Genomic DNA, 15,920 nt, shown 5'->3' on the forward strand with positions numbered 1-15,920 from the left:
GGCAGACAAGGTTCTAATGAGCTGGCTGGGATGACACTCGGGGGGAAGATGAATTTGGAGGGTTTCATTTATGGAGGGGAGGACAGGCCTGGAGGCGGAGAGGATCCACAACTGATGCCAACGGGAGCCTAGAGCTTTGAGAGGGGGAGGACCAAGCGCAGCCCCACTCAGAGCCTCATCCTATGGCATGTGCCCTCAGAAAGCAGAGGAGGTGACGGGCCTCGCCCGAGGCCACATCCTTTCCAGAGCCCCTCCCCACCACGCGTTTGTGGAGGCGACACTGTAGACTCCCCCATTCAGAGACTAGACCTCTTTTCTGGGCTGTGCTCCCTACCCCAGCCCCCGAGTCCGCCCCTTTGCCCCCTCCTCACACCTAGCGTGCCTTCCCCAGGTGGCCGGTCAGGGCTGGGGGATGATCTGTGGCTGGAATCCGAGAATCCAAAACTGTCCTCCATTCTTGCCGGACAGAGGGGAGCCGGGCAAAGTCATAGATTCTGTCCCCTTTGGACCTCAGGTTGTATTTTTCTCATTAAATCAACATCACAACCTTAAAGGAAAAGTGTTATGGGAGGAATAACCTGCCCTGCCAATACTAACATTTACCGGTGCCAAATGCGTGACGTGCGTTCATCCATTTCAACCGGGCAGCGGCCTCAAGAGCAAACACTCGTGTCATCACCCCCCTTTTACGGGGGGGCGGGGAACGGACCCTCAGAGAGCCAAGAAGCTTCTCCAATATCTCAGCGTTGATAGGCCTTCGAGGCTGGACTTGAAGCCGGCCAGTGACCCTGCAGTGCTGTCCTCAGCCAAGACCCCTGATCAGGCCGCTCTCATTTCTGACACCCCATAGTCTTCCCTCATAGCTGCAGAGGGGGCACGGAGGATGTCTTATGGCTCTTTTTTTTTTTTTTCTCTTGTAACGTAAATCGGTGTTTCCCCACTTGCTCGAGCCCGGAGCAGCGCCGGGAACTGCCCACTTGCCAGCCCCACATCCTCAGGGCCTCGTCTGAGCAGGAAGCCTAAACACGGAGGCAGCGCCATATAGACCTGAAATATAGACCTCCTTCTAGTCGGGGTGGACATCGGGGACCTGGGGAAGGTGCTTAAGTGTGCCATAGCCAACCCTGCCCTGCCTCTAAGCCGAAGGTTCCAGCTGCCCCGACTCCCCCGGAGCCCTGAGTCCAGAGCGGGTGGGACCCCCCTCGCTGCCAGGCCGGTGCCTGCAGACACCGGAAGCGCACCCATCACTCTCCAGTCTGGCCTGCCCCACAGGGCCGGGGCACGGGGACAGAGGCTGAAGGCCAGGGTGGCCCACGGTGGGGCGGGTGGGGTGAGCAGTAGCTGAATGACCCACCCCCGCACCTGCCTCTGTGTGTGTGCGTCTGCATCGGTCTCTGTGGCATGAGCCCCCACCCCTGCATGTGGAGCTGCAACAGCAAACAGGTGCCGGCCCCTGCCCCCACCCCGATGGCCTCCCCCCTCTCCGCCAAGCGCTTCAGGGAGCAAATGAAGCAGCAGTTCTCCTACTGTTTTCAGCCTTGGCAAGCTTGGTGGGGAAGCAAAAGGGTTTCCCTCCTCAAATCTGGCTCTGAGGCAGGGGGAGGCCTCTCTGCCCGAGGCCCCCACCCCAAACAGGAAGACGCCCCAGTCCAATGACTGCCCTGAACGAGCCTGGCCCTCGCCAACCCTGAAAATGGGCCTTTGGACCTTGCTCATCTCCAGTGCCGGGCAGGCCTCCCGGGGCTCCCCACCGACATCAGGCCCCTCACCTCTGCTTTCTTTCGCTCCCCCCCCCCCAGGGTACTCCAGGACCAATCGGAGTCCCAGGCCCAGCGGGACCAAAGGGCGAGAGGGTGAGTGCTCAGACTCCAGAGAGCCTGCACACCAGGAGGGGTCCGGCGCCCCTGCCCAGCCGCAGGTCCTCAGTCCCAACCCGTCCCCCCAGCCCAGCAAGCACCTCATCCGTGACCTCGCCCGGTGACCCTCACAATAGCCTGTGGGGGAGCCGGCCGAACTGGGTTGCTCACTTTCTCGCTATGAGTGGACAGACAGACAGCTTCCTGTGCCCAGCTCCCGGTCACCTGGCATCGGTCACAGGCTCCGTCTGGCTGGGCCCCAGGTGCTGCTCCCGAGGGAGCAGACACACCTAAGCCTTGTGATGATTTAGGGAGACAGCATGGAACGGAGTGCCAGGTAGTGTAAGAAAATCCTGGGCAACATCAAGAAGTCAGGAGGCCGGGGGGCGTTAGGCCAGCTCCCACAGTCACTGTCTCCCATGGAGTGGGTGCGTGTGCCGTGCTGCTGGGGGCCTTGGCTCAGGGGAGGAGGAGGGCCGCCCATCCCATCCGGGTCCGCTCTTCCCGGCCAGGCCCCAGGTTCCGCACATTTGGGGCGGGAGATCACCAGAGGGCTGCGGGGGCGCTAGACCCTGTGCGGGGCATCTGTGGACCTTCTGCCACAGGGGAGGCTCCGTCCCCTTCGCTCACTGACCACATGGCTGAGGGTGCAGAGGGTGGGGAGCTTCTGAAGAGGGGCATAGATGTCCCTCCCCGAGATCACAGCCACTTTGGGGACCAGGATGGCTGCTTTCGGGGTGACAGTTGTGGCCTCAAAGAAGAAAGCAAAGCTCTTTTCCTCTCTCCCCCCCCTTCTCTGTCCATGTTCATTTCCTGCTCTTTGTCCCCCCCTGCCCCGGCTTCTGCTTGAGGCCACCTAGTAGCTTCAGGGCACTGTCCAGTCTTTCCGGAGGGCCTTGGGGGATGGGCTCCGCTGGAGAGGGGCGGGGAGGCCTCCAAGCCCCCCCACCCCCGTGGTGGAGTCCACACCGGTCACACCCTCCGCTGAGCCCTTGCTTCATAGAGGGCTCTTTGAAGGGGACCGGAGAGGTTCCCGGGGTTTCCTACAGGAACAGAAAACGGTGGGCGGAAGGTGGTTCCCACATCAGGGGGGGCTCATGGGTTTCTTTCTCCTGTTTCAGGGCAGCAAAGGCGACCTGGGGGTGACGGGACCAACAGGAGCAGCTGGCCTTCCTGTAAGTGTCACGCGACTGGAGCTTTCTCTCCCCCAGCCCTACCCCCCGCAGCAGCCCTGCCGGGGCAGACTACCCAGAGCCTGGAGCAAACATCCAGAGCCGAGTGAGAATGCTGATTTCCATGACAGAGGAAGCTGCCAACAGCCCTGTGGTCGTGGAACTTCCCGGCTGGGCACTGCTTGAGGCAAACCTGGGGACACGTGGGCCCTGTTGGGATACCAGGTCCTCGGCCACGTGGACCATCTGATGGGATACGGGGGGGGGGGTCTCACAGATGAATGTGCATGGCCGTCAAGGAAGGACAGAAGCAAAGCCAGATCATTATAATGCAAGAAGGAGATGTTCCATGACAGGACTGCCTCCCCCAGTTTTCCTGCTGTGTTGTTGTAAAAGTGGATGGCCTAAGAGAGCCAGGACCACTGTTTCCACCCACTTGAAGGTTGTACATCTGTTCATCAGCTCCATGTGTGGCTGCCCAAGCAAGTTTGCTCCAGCCAACCCCAGCCAGTTTTGCCTGGTGCTGCTTCCCTAGCTGAAGTCATGGAGGACAGCCTATAATTGAAAAGAGCAGCTTTGGGGTCACTTTTCTGGCAAGAGCCTGGCGGGAGAGCCATGCAAACACCTCTTCTGCCGGGAGAGTGCTCTGCGCACAGACCATGTCCTCAGCACCTGCCGCCCGTCAGCAGGAGGGACAGGCGAGGAACAGGGCCGCAGGCCAGGGCCTCGGCTGCCGAGAGAGAAAACCGGAACCTTATTCTTGGCTTCGCCCATACCTCATTATGTGTCTAGAGGTCAAGTCCCTTTGTCCCTTTCTGTAAAACCGGGATAATTAAGCCTGTCTCTGATGAATTAGGCATCAGACCTTTCTGAGCCTGGAAGGAAGGCCTGGACGGCCCTCCTGTCCTTTCTCATGAACGTGTCTTCATTTCTTTGATTTATTGCAGGGTTTACATGGACCACCCGGAGACAAAGGAAACCGGGTGAGTCTGAGCCCTTGCACTTTGGCTGTGGTTACTAATGTCTTCATGATGTGGTGGAATGATCAATTGGGGATTCCTGACCCAACACTGGCAATACAGTTCTTCCTGGTAAATCATCTGAAATTAAAAGGCTTTGTAGTAAAGAGCTTACTGTAGCGTGCAGGCAGCCTGGGGCCTAATCCTGAAATGGAAGCATGGTTTTTTCCCACCTGGCAATGGAAGACTGAATCCCACAGTGGTCACCAGATTAACATTGCCGTCCAGCCACGGGAGCCATGTGCCCACTCTCTGCAGCGCCCTGCCAATGGACCCCTCGATGGTATTTTTAGACCCACCATTGCCTAGTCATAGCCTTCTGAGATTTCGTTTCGCCAGGCATCCCAGGCCACTGGTGAGAGACAAAAAAATTCCGGCTCCAAGCACAAGCGCACTTCTGTTGTAAGCAGCCAACCCTTTAAAAAATGATCACAGCCATTATTTCTCTTGGAAAGAGCCCGCAGGACCATGCAATGAATCGCATCTTCCGAGGTCCTTTGCTGTCCCTTTGGTTTCTACCATCATCACCAACACAGAGCTGTTGAACGTCCACGGGCCCCACAGCCATGTGGTAGGATGCGACACATGCCACGTATCTGACACAGGCCACTTCTGGGCCCAGCAGGGACCATTTAACCGCCTCAGACCCAGAGATGAGTTGTGGGTCCGTTCACAGAAGGTCTCACCTGCTGCTTCATCACAGTGGTCCCCAGAGTGTGACCCACAGCACGTAGAGGCCCCAGCGCATCTTCTAGTGGGTCACGTTGTCCAAGGGTCTCAGGGAGGAGAGAACGAGTGGAAGAACAGAGAGAGAGACAGGCCAGGACCACGACAAAATATACCAAGCTCCCACAGAGCTTTAGAGGCAGAACAGGTGGCTCCCAGATCCCAGGTCCTCCAGCTGATCTTTGAACACTGATAACCGTGTTCATGGATAGAAAGTGCCAGAATCTGTATGCTTATATCCTGCACCAATTCCAGTCTCTTCCATTTAAGATACTTATTGAACTCTTCTCTAGCCCTAAGTTCTCCTTCCTGGCAGCTTGTCGAAAGTAACTCAATTTGCTTCATATATTCTATAAAGAAGAGGAAGCAGGCAGAGTGAGGCCTACCAAACTGTCCATGGAAGACCAAGTCTAGAAACCACCGGAATTATCAGACCTACTTCCGGAAATGTGCTGGCTGGTCAGGCAGGCGGGAAAGCCCACCTTCCTTCCTGTGTCATCAAAGAACTGAGGCCACAAAGGAAAAAGAAAAAAAAATTGATCATTCCACCTCTTAGCTGGCATACTAATCTCCTTTCTAACTTATTTCTAAAGTGTTCTGGTTGTCTTTAGCATATTCAATTAATATTTTAACTATTTCTTACGACTTTTTCAGTTGGCTTGCGGCAGTGAGCCATTCTAAGGCTGCACAACCAGTGATGATCACGTTCCCCTGGAGGTGGAGGTGGGGCAGGCCGATGCCCGTGTCACAGGTGGAGGGGCAGCGGGTGGCGGGTGGCGGGCGGCGCTGAGGCAAGGCTCTGGGGTTGTTGAATGAGCCAGTGAGGCCCCAGGAATCAGCGGGAGAATATTTCTCCTCCACTTTTCCTCCCTGAGGCCCTACAAACCTTCCCCTGCCCCACCTGTCAGTTAGCAATAGGTCACTTAGTAAAGGTCAAGTCCAGAAAACAGGTTGCACGAACTCGCTTTCCGGTAACCTCTAAAGAACAACTGACTAGTTCCAAAGAGCAGGTTTGCAGATCAAGGAACAGCTTGTGTCCTCCATTCGAGAGATCTGACTCTCAGGATGCCAGAATGTCCTGGAAGAGTGCCCCCTGCGCCTCACCTCTTCAAACAGACCTCTTAATACCACTGGCCCTAGCAGACCTCTTGTGGGGAGATGTGAGGGCTTCGTAAGAAAGCCTTCAAAACAAAGGAAGTTCTACGCAGAGTCGGCACTTTGCCATGGCCAGTTCTTTTCCCTGAGGCCTGGAAGCTCAGAACAGTGACGCTTTGGTCAAAGGAAAAGACCAGAGGGGCTTCGATGACATTCTAGTTAGAAACCTCACCGTTGCTCGTGAAGGCGAAGCTGCAGGTGTTCCGAGCCCCGGCCCCACCAGGCATGAGAAGGTGGCTGCCTCAGGCTGCTCTCGAACTTCGCTGCACGTCATGCCTGGGCCCGTTAGAGAGGCCCAAGTGGGCGCGCCGCAAGCCCATTGCTCCGTCTTACCATGAACGGGGACCCCGTCTTAAAACTACGCTTCTGTGTCCCACCCAGGCAAACAGTCTTGGAGCCTCTCTCCCATTCCTGAAATGAAGAAGGTCCTTGTGGTAGCACTCAAGGCCCAGAGCCCAAAACAGGCCGTTTTCTAAGGGAGCACACATGGCCGTGGAAAGAATGCCCTGTCCTTGTCACAAGGGACACTCTTCCCGGCCTCTAACAGCCCTGAGAATTTGGCCCAGGAGCCACATTTAGGATGAAAAGGTTCGTCACAAGATAAAGGGTGCCCCAGGGGCGCCTGGGTGGCTCAGTCGGTTAGGTGTCCGACTCTTGATCTCAGCTCAGTCTCCGTCTCAGGGTCGTGAGTTCAAGTCCCACGTGGAGCTAACTTAAAAGGGTGGGGAGATAAAGGGTGGCATGAATTTGGCATTTGGCATCAGGAAAATTGGGTGCAGGGGTGGAGCTGCCTGCAAGCCAGCCAACTGGAAAGTCTACGTGCATGCAGGGCGGTTGCTGTCACTCTCCAAGATGCCCCGGCTGGGGTGTGCGCGCATGCTGGGGTGTGCGCGCATGCTGGGGTGTGCGCGCATGCTGGGGTGTGTGCGAGAGGCCTGCTCTGCCAGGTCCGCCTGGCCTCCTTATCTCTCCGCCCTCCGTTATCTCTTTTGGTCTAAGCCAGACTCTTCCTTCCTTCTCTCCTTCAGTACTTGGCGCAGACGCGCTCGCCCCATCGCCAGACCCCATCCCCCTCATCTTTCCCCTCCACTCTCCCAGCTTCAACTCAGTTCCTCTGAAATCAAGTTCCTTATCTGTATTTTTTAAAGAAACCTTTTATTTGCCCTTTCCCCGCCTACTATCCCCTCTTTACCAGGGCCACTTTCGTGTCACTCCTTGGGGGTGGGAGGCAGGGCGGTTGTAGGTAAAGCTAGTACTCTAATACCTTCGAAGAACACCCACTTTAAAGCCATTTCTTGGGCCCTTAGGACCTGCCTCCCCATAGTGCAAGCCACACACCCTGAAAGTCAGGACCACCGCTGCCGACCCTCTGTTGCCCGAAGGCAAATCATCCGGGACCTGGAACCCCACCCCCACCAACTCCTCGGGAGCTTTGTCCACCCCCTGGACGTAGGCAACTGCGTTCACTTTTACACTGGCCTGACCCGAGGAGAAAGAGGGACCACTTTGCTGAGAAAGTTTACCCTGGGGCTTCCCGTCAAACAGCTAGCAGTTTTGCTGGTCCACTGCTCGGGGACTATTCACGCCGTCGCATTCTCATCAGCGGGCGTAGCTCAGAGCCAATGGGATGGCACCTAATACGCTTACACACGTGTGTTCCTCCTGAACACATCACTTTCCAAGGCAGCGTCTGCACTTTAGAAAACTCAGAACAATCCACTGGCGATTATAGGGAACCTCTGGAACCAAGAAATTTGAGGCATTTCCAAAGATTCAGAGAAACATAAGAAACATTCTTGCCCTTGGCCCCCCCACCCCCACCCCCAGGAACCGTGCAACCTTCTACTATGGGAACACGGTAGACGTGCCGGGCCAAACCGCGGCAGCCGGCTTGGCTCCAGGACAGGCTCGCGGGAAGTCATTGTCACCACAGTAATCACGGCGAAGCAGCTATCATTACCGAGCACGGACTCTCTGCCACCATTAAATGGCACCATTAAATGTGCACAAAGACATCACAACAAAGTTTTGAGGCAGGTGCTATTATCCACATGGTACAGGTGAAGAAAAATGAGGCTCAGAGAGGTTGAGTAACTTGCCAAAGACACACTGCCGGTCATAGGCGGGACCCGCTCTGGCTCCAAGCCTTTCTTCTGATCCCTGTGCTGCCTGCCTTCAAGGCCTTGTCCACCTCGAGGAGCATTCTGGAAGCCCCCCCAGCATGGGAGAGTCCGCCTTCTGGAGCAGAGGAGAACTGTTCCCAAGAAGACTCCCCACGGGCACACTTGGACCCTTTGTAAGGAGACCCAACATAGGAAAATCCAAACTCAAATTCATTGCAAAGAAGTCCCCGTAGCCTTTTTTGAAATGGAGAGTGACCCCGACACATACAGAAGGGGGTTCGATTTAGAAAGATGAAGCTTACTGAAGTTTTTCAGAAACAAATGAGTTCCTTGAACCAACTTGTCTGTGTACAAATTAGCTGCCTCTGATTCAGACCAGAGACCAGAGACCCACATACAGTGGGAGGACCTATCAGAGAGCCAGGGGCCACCCAGGAGCTCTGGACACACACGTACATGTGTGAGCTTGTACACATGAACAAGCACACACTCATATATGCACACACGTGTATACACATTCCCAAGCACGCACTCCCACATTCATACAAACATACGTGCACACAGTATGTGCACACATTCACACACACACACACGCATACCCGCGCACACACACACCCCAGGGCTCTAAATAAAATCATCCTGCCTCCTAATAGAATTTCAAAGGAATGAAAACCAATTGGGACCGAAGTTGTCAGGTCAAAGTCTTTCAAAAATGGACCGTCCAGGAGAAGGAAGTAGGTCCCCCTGTTCATCCCAGGCCTACTCTGGGCTCAGAATTAGCAATACCGGCCCCAAGTAGCTTCCTCCTACATTTCCCTCCACCTCCAGCTCTGAGCCCTACTGGCTCCCAGCCCGCAGGCCTCGATTTCCTCCCCTGCCGCCCTGCCCACTGGCTTTAGCCAAGGTTCCCAGCTTATAGAGGGGTGGGGATGCGTGCTGACCTCAAATCCTATTGGGAAGAATATCCTATTTAAGCCATGTTATTTTCCCTCTTTATTTTTTTTTTTCTTTTTCTGTTTCTAACCTTAACACATGAATGATCCTAAAGTTTTGATGTTATTTTTTTCTCTTGGACTAAACCATTATTTACAGGGGGAGAGGGGGAAGAAAGGCTCTAGAGGGTCCAAAGGGGATAAGGGAGACCAAGGAGCGCCTGGATTAGATGCCCCCTGCCCATTGGTATGTCTTCATTTATCACTTGCATTGTTCTGGTTTTTTCCTTGAGGTTTGCAAGTTGGAAACCAAGAAGGCAAATAAGCTAAGATGGTGAGCGAATACTTACACTGATGCTGTCAAATCTATCCTGTCACTTGGCCAGGAAAATTCTGCCTGCTGGTGGTGGTGCCCTCAAACCACAGCTGCAAGTCATTCTGGCTGAATCCCTTTCCTCTGAAGATGCAGAACAATTGATGTGTGGAAACAAGAACCCGGTCCCCGAGGAAAGGGATCTTGGAGCAGGCCTCGGCCCTCCGCTCCAGGATAGCTCTGGAAGCCAGCGTAGCATTTGCGAGCCACACGTTTGCCTTCTTCGTTTCGTGGCCACCTCTGTGGCCAGCAGTTCAAGCTGTTGGAATCCTCCGTCGGGATGCAGGACACCAGGCCCCAGACGGGGTAGAACAAGGCCAGAAAGGGGGCTTTTAATATACAGCCTCCCCATGGCCACTAGCCATGCCACTAAAGCTTGTGAAGCCGTAGACCAAAATCAGTAGAGAGAGCCCCTCCAGGAGCCCCCAAACAAGCTTATAAGGAAGGATTTGTAGCACATTAGCTGGGCTTCTCAAGTGCCCTCACAATCCGTTTGAAGGTTCTGAAAATTATGATACGCTAAATTTGAAGTTCATCCATGTTTATTCCAAGTGAGTCTTTAAAAGGAGAGGGGGCTGGCTGTACATGTTCCAAAGCTCAGCTCTCGTGGAAGCCAGAGAGAGCACAAAAGTTGAGTCTGGGAAGTGGGAATCCGCTGGGATTGGGGCCCTACTTGTAGCTGCCTCGAGGGTCCTGCATCCTGGCTGGGGTGGGACTTGGGCCTCTCCACTCCACAGTCGGAGCTGGCCAGCCTTGACCTAAATAATCATCGTGGTTGGTTTTGTGAACAGGGACACCGAGGTTTTAAAGGAGAGAAAGGGGAGCCGGGGTTACCAGGGCTGGACGGACTGGATGCCCCATGCCCATTGGTATGGCATCACCCTCCCCTGCCTGCATGGCCGATTCGGGCTTCCCCACGTGTGTGGTTCTCGCCTGCATGCCTCTCTGGCCACACACTGCCCCCCGCTACATGCCTCCCGCCCCTTCTCTCTGTAGACGCTAAGGGTCACCCTGCCCTGGCCGGTCCTCAGGGGCCCCCGCCATGCCCCCTCAAGCATGCAAAGTTTGCCAGGATGTTTTCTTGGCTTCTTCCCACAGCTGCTTCAAAAGCACATCCCCTTCATGTGAGCCGTCCCGCCCGCCCCCTAAGCCAGCTTTGGCTGCATATGATTCTCCTTTCACAGCTGCTTCTAGCCATCCTACCCCCAGAAAGAAAGCTAGGGAAGTGGATTCTCTGGGCAGGCTCGTAGCAACCCTGACTCCTCTTCCTTCACACACGGCAGTTGGTTCGGCAAAAGCATCTGCTGAGCACCTGGCAAAACACTTGAATGAGATGCCTGAGACGGTCCCACAGCCCTTCCCACTGAACCATCTCGTGAGGTGGCAGGGGACCGATGGGCATGCTCATAAACACGGGGAGACTGGGAAGTTCTAGAACGGAGGGAGAGGAGGGGGCCACCCTGCCCATTCTTCCAGGTTGGGTCTGGGGTTGCTGCCCCAGTGATACCACCAGAACCAGGGGACAGTCCAAGAGCAGGATTTTAGAGACTAAAGGGCTCGTCCCTTTTGCTCAAACCCTGGAAGACCCTAGAAGATCCTCCCTTGGCTTCCCTTCCTTCCATCTTTAGATGGTTCACCACCAGCAAGTCTGGAAGAGAATGGAATGGTTGGGAATGTTATTGAGGAAGGGAAGACAGGAGACTGGAGGCACTTAGGAATACTCTCCAAGCATGTCCCGGCGGAGTGGCCACAGTGCGGCTCGAGCTGGGCCCCAGCCCCCAGCCCCCTCAGGGCAGGGACACTCTCGCCCCCACAGCTATCTTTTCGCCTCCCTTTAAGGGGAATAGAAGATGGCCCCTCATGCCAAGGCACTTGGTTTAAAAGGTTCCTTCTCTCCTAAATGTCCCCAGGAGTTCTGGAGTTCATGGAGCTATTTTTATACAAGCAATAGTCAGATGAGGGCTCCGGGTCCCAAATCCCGCCCCAGGGTCCCACGGGAATTATCTTTGAAGAGAAGGGAAAAAGTTATAAGAAAATATGCTCTGTGACCCTGAGAGGTGACCACAGAGCCCCGTGTAGAGACTTTTTAGGACCATTGCACGCAACAAAAGAAGAGCACAGAGTAGCTTCCTTCCTGTTTCCCCACCACTGACACCCCTGCTCTCCGCCCCCACTTCCCCACCGCCCGGCCCCATGAACCCGAGCATGCAACCATGGGAGGACTCCCTGGCCCCTGCAGAGACCTCCGCTAATCGCCAGCCAGGTCTCCCCTCTGCCACATGCCTCCCACGGTCTGAGCGCCTTGAGTCCCGCCCGCTGCAGCTTCAGCCACCTCTCTCCCACGCTCCCTCTGCCTGCCTCGCTCTCCTCCGCACCCCCCCCGCCACCTTCATGTGCCAATGGGAATGCCACTGTGGCCCGCGGAGGCTCCTCTCCCTTCCAGAGTCATGTGGAGTGTTGCACCGTGGCAGGCTGGGGAAGGGGGCAGAAGGTCTTCATGAGGCCCTGGAATGTCCCACCTCCCCCTGCAGACCCTCCCTGACCCAGAGGGGACAACGAAGGTCATCTTTATTTGGTCCTTAATGCAAACCGTGTTTCTTGCCGTTGCTCTTCTCCCCGTCTCCTGCGCTGTGTTGTTGTGGATGTGGGGGCAGGGGCAGCTATCTTAGCACAAGGTAACTAGACTTCTTCGGCCCTCCGTGTCGGGCCGGCTGCCTGCTGAACGCCAGGTGAGCGGTTTAGGCACCTGTCATGGTGCTGGGATTGGTCTGGGGCACAGAGGGCTCCCCTTCAACTGCCTCTGGGCTGACCACTTGCTCCGGTCCCCCTGAAACCCTGTGTCCATCCTTGCTGTGCCCTGGACTGTGAATTCTAGAATCTGGGCTGCAGTTCTAGTAGACACGGACTGAGAGCCAGATCTATGCCCCAGCTCAGCCCCACCCTCCCCACTTTGTCTCACAAAAGTTCCAGATTCCCCAAAGGGTATGCCAGAGAAGCCGGGACATCGGGCCCCAAGAAGACTCAGGTGCTCCGCGGGGGGGCCGCCAGCAAAGAAGACAAACGGCGCACAGCATCCCATCCTCCACTTCACCCCCCTCCCCAAATTCCCAGTGATGGCCAGGCCTGTGCCAGAGGCCTGCGTCGCCTTGCGGAAGGCACCTCAGGGCCACGTGGTGATCCCTGTGAGGTGGCTTGCCCCGTTGTGTCCCGTCCTCCTTCTCACTGATTATCCCATGGACCTGCCTAGACGTCTTCCTCTTACCACTGAGGAAGAGAGGCAACTGAGATAGTAGAGCTGGGGGCACCGTAGCGACCATCTCACATAGCCGTGCCTCCCCAGGTTTTATGGAGGAAGAGACAGGCCGCCAAGCGCTGAGTGACTTACCCATGAGCACCTAGCCCTCAGTCCAGCCAGAGCAGAGACCCGCAGGGCTTAGGGCTGTCCTTAACAGGCTAGGGCTGACCCGACAGGCTAGGGCAGCCCCTCTTGGCCTTGCACTACAACTACATGGGACCCTAGTCAATGGGAAGTCCGCCTGGCTGGCTTCCCAGCCCCTTCCGAGGCTCTGCCCTGCAGCAGAGAAGAGAAATAGACAAGAGGTGGGCTGCATCCTGATCAGCTGCCGCAGTGTCTGTGGCCCTTGTCCCCCGTCCCACCTGCTTGGGGGGCTGTCTCGGAGTCTGAGCCGTCTGCCTTCCTTCCTCACTATAGGGTGAAGACGGCTTACCAGTCCAGGGTTGCTGGAACAAGGTAAGGCTGCCCAGTGGTTTGCGGTGCCTTGGGGGCACAGGTGTACTTGCGGCCCCCTTCTCAAGTGTGATTAAGCACGTGCAGTTTCCATCCTGGGCCTCTCTGCAAATGACGTGGGTCAAGAAAGGAATGCTCCCGAAGGCAGGGTGCCCATTAAACATCCCACACACTGCATGCACTTAGAGAACTTTTTAAAATGCTTTTTAAGGCATCCACACACCCCAGCGTCTCGAATTTCCATGTAGCCACACAGCTGACATCTTATGCTTTGTGTGGTTAATTTCCACAGCACCTTTCCTCCAAGGACTACTAGACCACGTTTTAAAATTAGTTATCAGTAGCTATTTTCACAGTGCTCAGACAAGGCCATTTAAGCCATTAAGCCACATGATGACATTTATCCAGATGTAGGAAATCTGAGTTGCTTAAACTATACACTCCCATCACTTCCTTACCTCCTCCTAGAGACTGGCCGGGTCACCGCTCTACCCTTCCCCTTGAACTTAAACTGCCAGAGCTCCATGTTGGCACACACGAGTCCTGCAGCCCAGCCCCTCCCGGGGTCCCAGGATTCCTACCAGCCGTGAGTTTTCATTTGTTCGCCCTTGGCATTGCCATCCTTAAAACTGTCTGACACCACAGTGCTGTGCCCCTGCACAAAATCACCCCACCCAGCCAGGGCCCCCAAAGCAGAGGGCTCCTCACCCTTGACAAGGGCCATCAGTTTGCTAATCCAGAAGCCCTAACGTGCTGCTCACCCTCCCTCCACAGCCCCTCTCCACTTTGCTCCTGCTGAGATGTCTCACAGCCCTCACCCCGTGGTCTCCAGGTGTTGGTTTGTCCTCATAAAGGGGCTGGAGACCCCAGCATGTCCACGAGTTGGTGCTTAGCTAATCTAGCCCTATCTCAGTGACAGCAGATGCACACTTACAATCAGACGATAGCTCCTTTGTGCTAAATGCCCAGAATCTCATTAGTTCACAGGATTCGGTTAAAAGTAGTGAAACCACCAAGACACCAGGCCCAAGGCGGGGTCCCTACACGCCCAGGTACCCAAAGCATCCCTGACCAGGAGATGCGAGTGGTTGAGCTTAGCAGGGGAAGAAGAGTCACTATCAAGAGCTACAGTGTCTTGGGGAAGCAGCCCAAGAGCCTCATCTCTGTTGGTTCACGCCATAAATGCAGTCCGGAAGATGGAGTGATTCATCCACAGCTGGGCCTCCAAAGGCCACATGGAGAGCAGATGCCCTCTAGTGTCCACCAAGGGGGTGACAGGACAGTGAAAGTGATGTTCTGTCTTCAGGGTGCAGACAGCACCAGGGCCTTCCACCCAAGGGGCGGTGGTGCCCCTATCCAAAGCTGCCCACCACCCCAGCCCTCCAAAGAGCACACTCCTTTCCCACAAGGGAAGGAGACACCCACAAACCCACCGACACTAACTCTACTTTGTTTTGTGTGTTTTTGTTTTGCAGTGATACCTCTAACCTGGGATTGGCCTGTGTGTGTGTTTGTACATAGAATATTTATTTTTATACAGTTTTCACTTTTTGAAAATGCCAGAAGTATGATGCATCTTACAGATTATTAAAAAAAAAGAAAAACCTGCATATTTTGTACAGAGAATGCCAACCTCTTTCCCTTTGTTTACAAGATGTTTTGTATAAGTCTACGACTCTAATACACTTTTTGTTTGTGAGTATGGGCATATGTTTGCATGATATTTGTGCACACTTATTAAGTATTGAAGCTTAATAAATTATTGTGTTCTGGTGCCAAAGGGGGCCAGCCAGCACCAAGGTGCTCGCTAGCTTATGTGTGAATTCACGGGGACGTGGAGGTCAGTGGTGTTTGCCCACTAGGTGTGTCTAAGAATATTTTAAACTCTTATGGATTTTCATTATTAAAAAAAAAAATGAAACCTGGCAACTCACGATCCTGATCAATCATTAAATTAAATACATTCACTCTTGCGAAATCAGGAAGTCCCAGAAGGAGGGGTCCTCGGAAGTATAGGGTAGCGTATGGAAAAGTGAGGTCCAACAGTGAGAGGGACAGAGGGGTCGCTTAAGCAAAGTCTCTTGTATGTAACATATCCCAAGTTCCTTGTGGTGCCATTTGAGCGTTTCAAGGTCAAGTTCAGGTCTGCTGAAATCCCCAGGGTTCCAAAGAGCTATTTGTTACTGTTTTTGGTATTGGGGTGATTTTGTGTGTTTCTTCCCTTTGAGGGCAGTGAGTAGTGACAGCCATTGCTGCTGGTGGCTGGTCATGGGGTACAGATTTGCAAGGCCCCCTCACTCCAGCAGCTGAGAGGTGTGCCTCATTGCCATTCTGCTCCAAGCAAGAACGTTCAGAAAACACTCACAAATCTGGGCCACATTGGCCATCTGAAGTTGGGTTTATTTTTTAAGAAATAGAGGGTTATAGAGTTCTGTTCGCAGTGCACAGCTTAGTAAAGGTCTCAGGAACCGTGCCTGAAAGACTATGTATGAACTACCTGTGGTGTGGCCCGAAGGTTTACTGTGTGGTGTTTGAAAACATAAATTGGTGTTGCTTTGGGGCTTGAAAATAACAAACTGCTTGGGTAGTGTAACCATCCCCCCTCATTACAGACAGAGAGGGAGCACAAGCAGGGGGAGTGGCAGGCAGAGGGAGAGGGAGAAGCAGGCTCCCTGCCGAGCAGGGAGCCCTATGCAGGGCTCGATCCCAGGACCCTGGGATCATGACCTGAGCCAAAGGCGGACGTTTAACCCAACTGAGCCACCCAGGCGCCCATCATTTTCATTTTTCTTAATGGATCCTTTCTTCATAGACAG

The 15,920-nt window shown here is 54.6% G+C and overlaps 1 protein-coding gene across 29 annotated transcripts in view; it reads left to right on the forward strand.

Moving 5' to 3' along the window:
* Positions 1-15,024, forward strand: part of COL13A1 (collagen type XIII alpha 1 chain) — a 144,371-nt gene extending 129,347 nt beyond the window's left edge. For 26 of the 29 annotated variants that reach the window (XM_027596775.2, XM_027596773.2, XM_027596780.2 and 23 more), the window contains 6 exons: positions 1,800-1,853; positions 2,978-3,031; positions 3,976-4,011; positions 9,144-9,230; positions 13,069-13,107; positions 14,580-15,024. In XM_027596775.2, the coding sequence (XP_027452576.1) occupies positions 1,800-1,853; positions 2,978-3,031; positions 3,976-4,011; positions 9,144-9,230; positions 13,069-13,107; positions 14,580-14,582 (273 nt within the window). In that variant the 3' untranslated portion in view covers positions 14,583-15,024. Of the gene's footprint in view, positions 1-1,799; positions 1,854-2,977; positions 3,032-3,975; positions 4,012-9,143; positions 9,231-9,276; positions 9,318-10,147; positions 10,226-13,068; positions 13,108-14,579 lie in introns of all 29 variants that reach the window. The other 3 variants (XM_027596774.2, XM_027596776.2, XM_027596791.2) reach the window with 3 other exon arrangements.
* The last annotated feature ends 896 nt before the right edge of the window (positions 15,025-15,920 follow it).

This window comes from Zalophus californianus, chromosome 15 (assembly GCF_009762305.2).
Source record: "Zalophus californianus isolate mZalCal1 chromosome 15, mZalCal1.pri.v2, whole genome shotgun sequence".
Lineage (NCBI taxonomy): Eukaryota > Metazoa > Chordata > Mammalia > Carnivora > Otariidae > Zalophus > Zalophus californianus.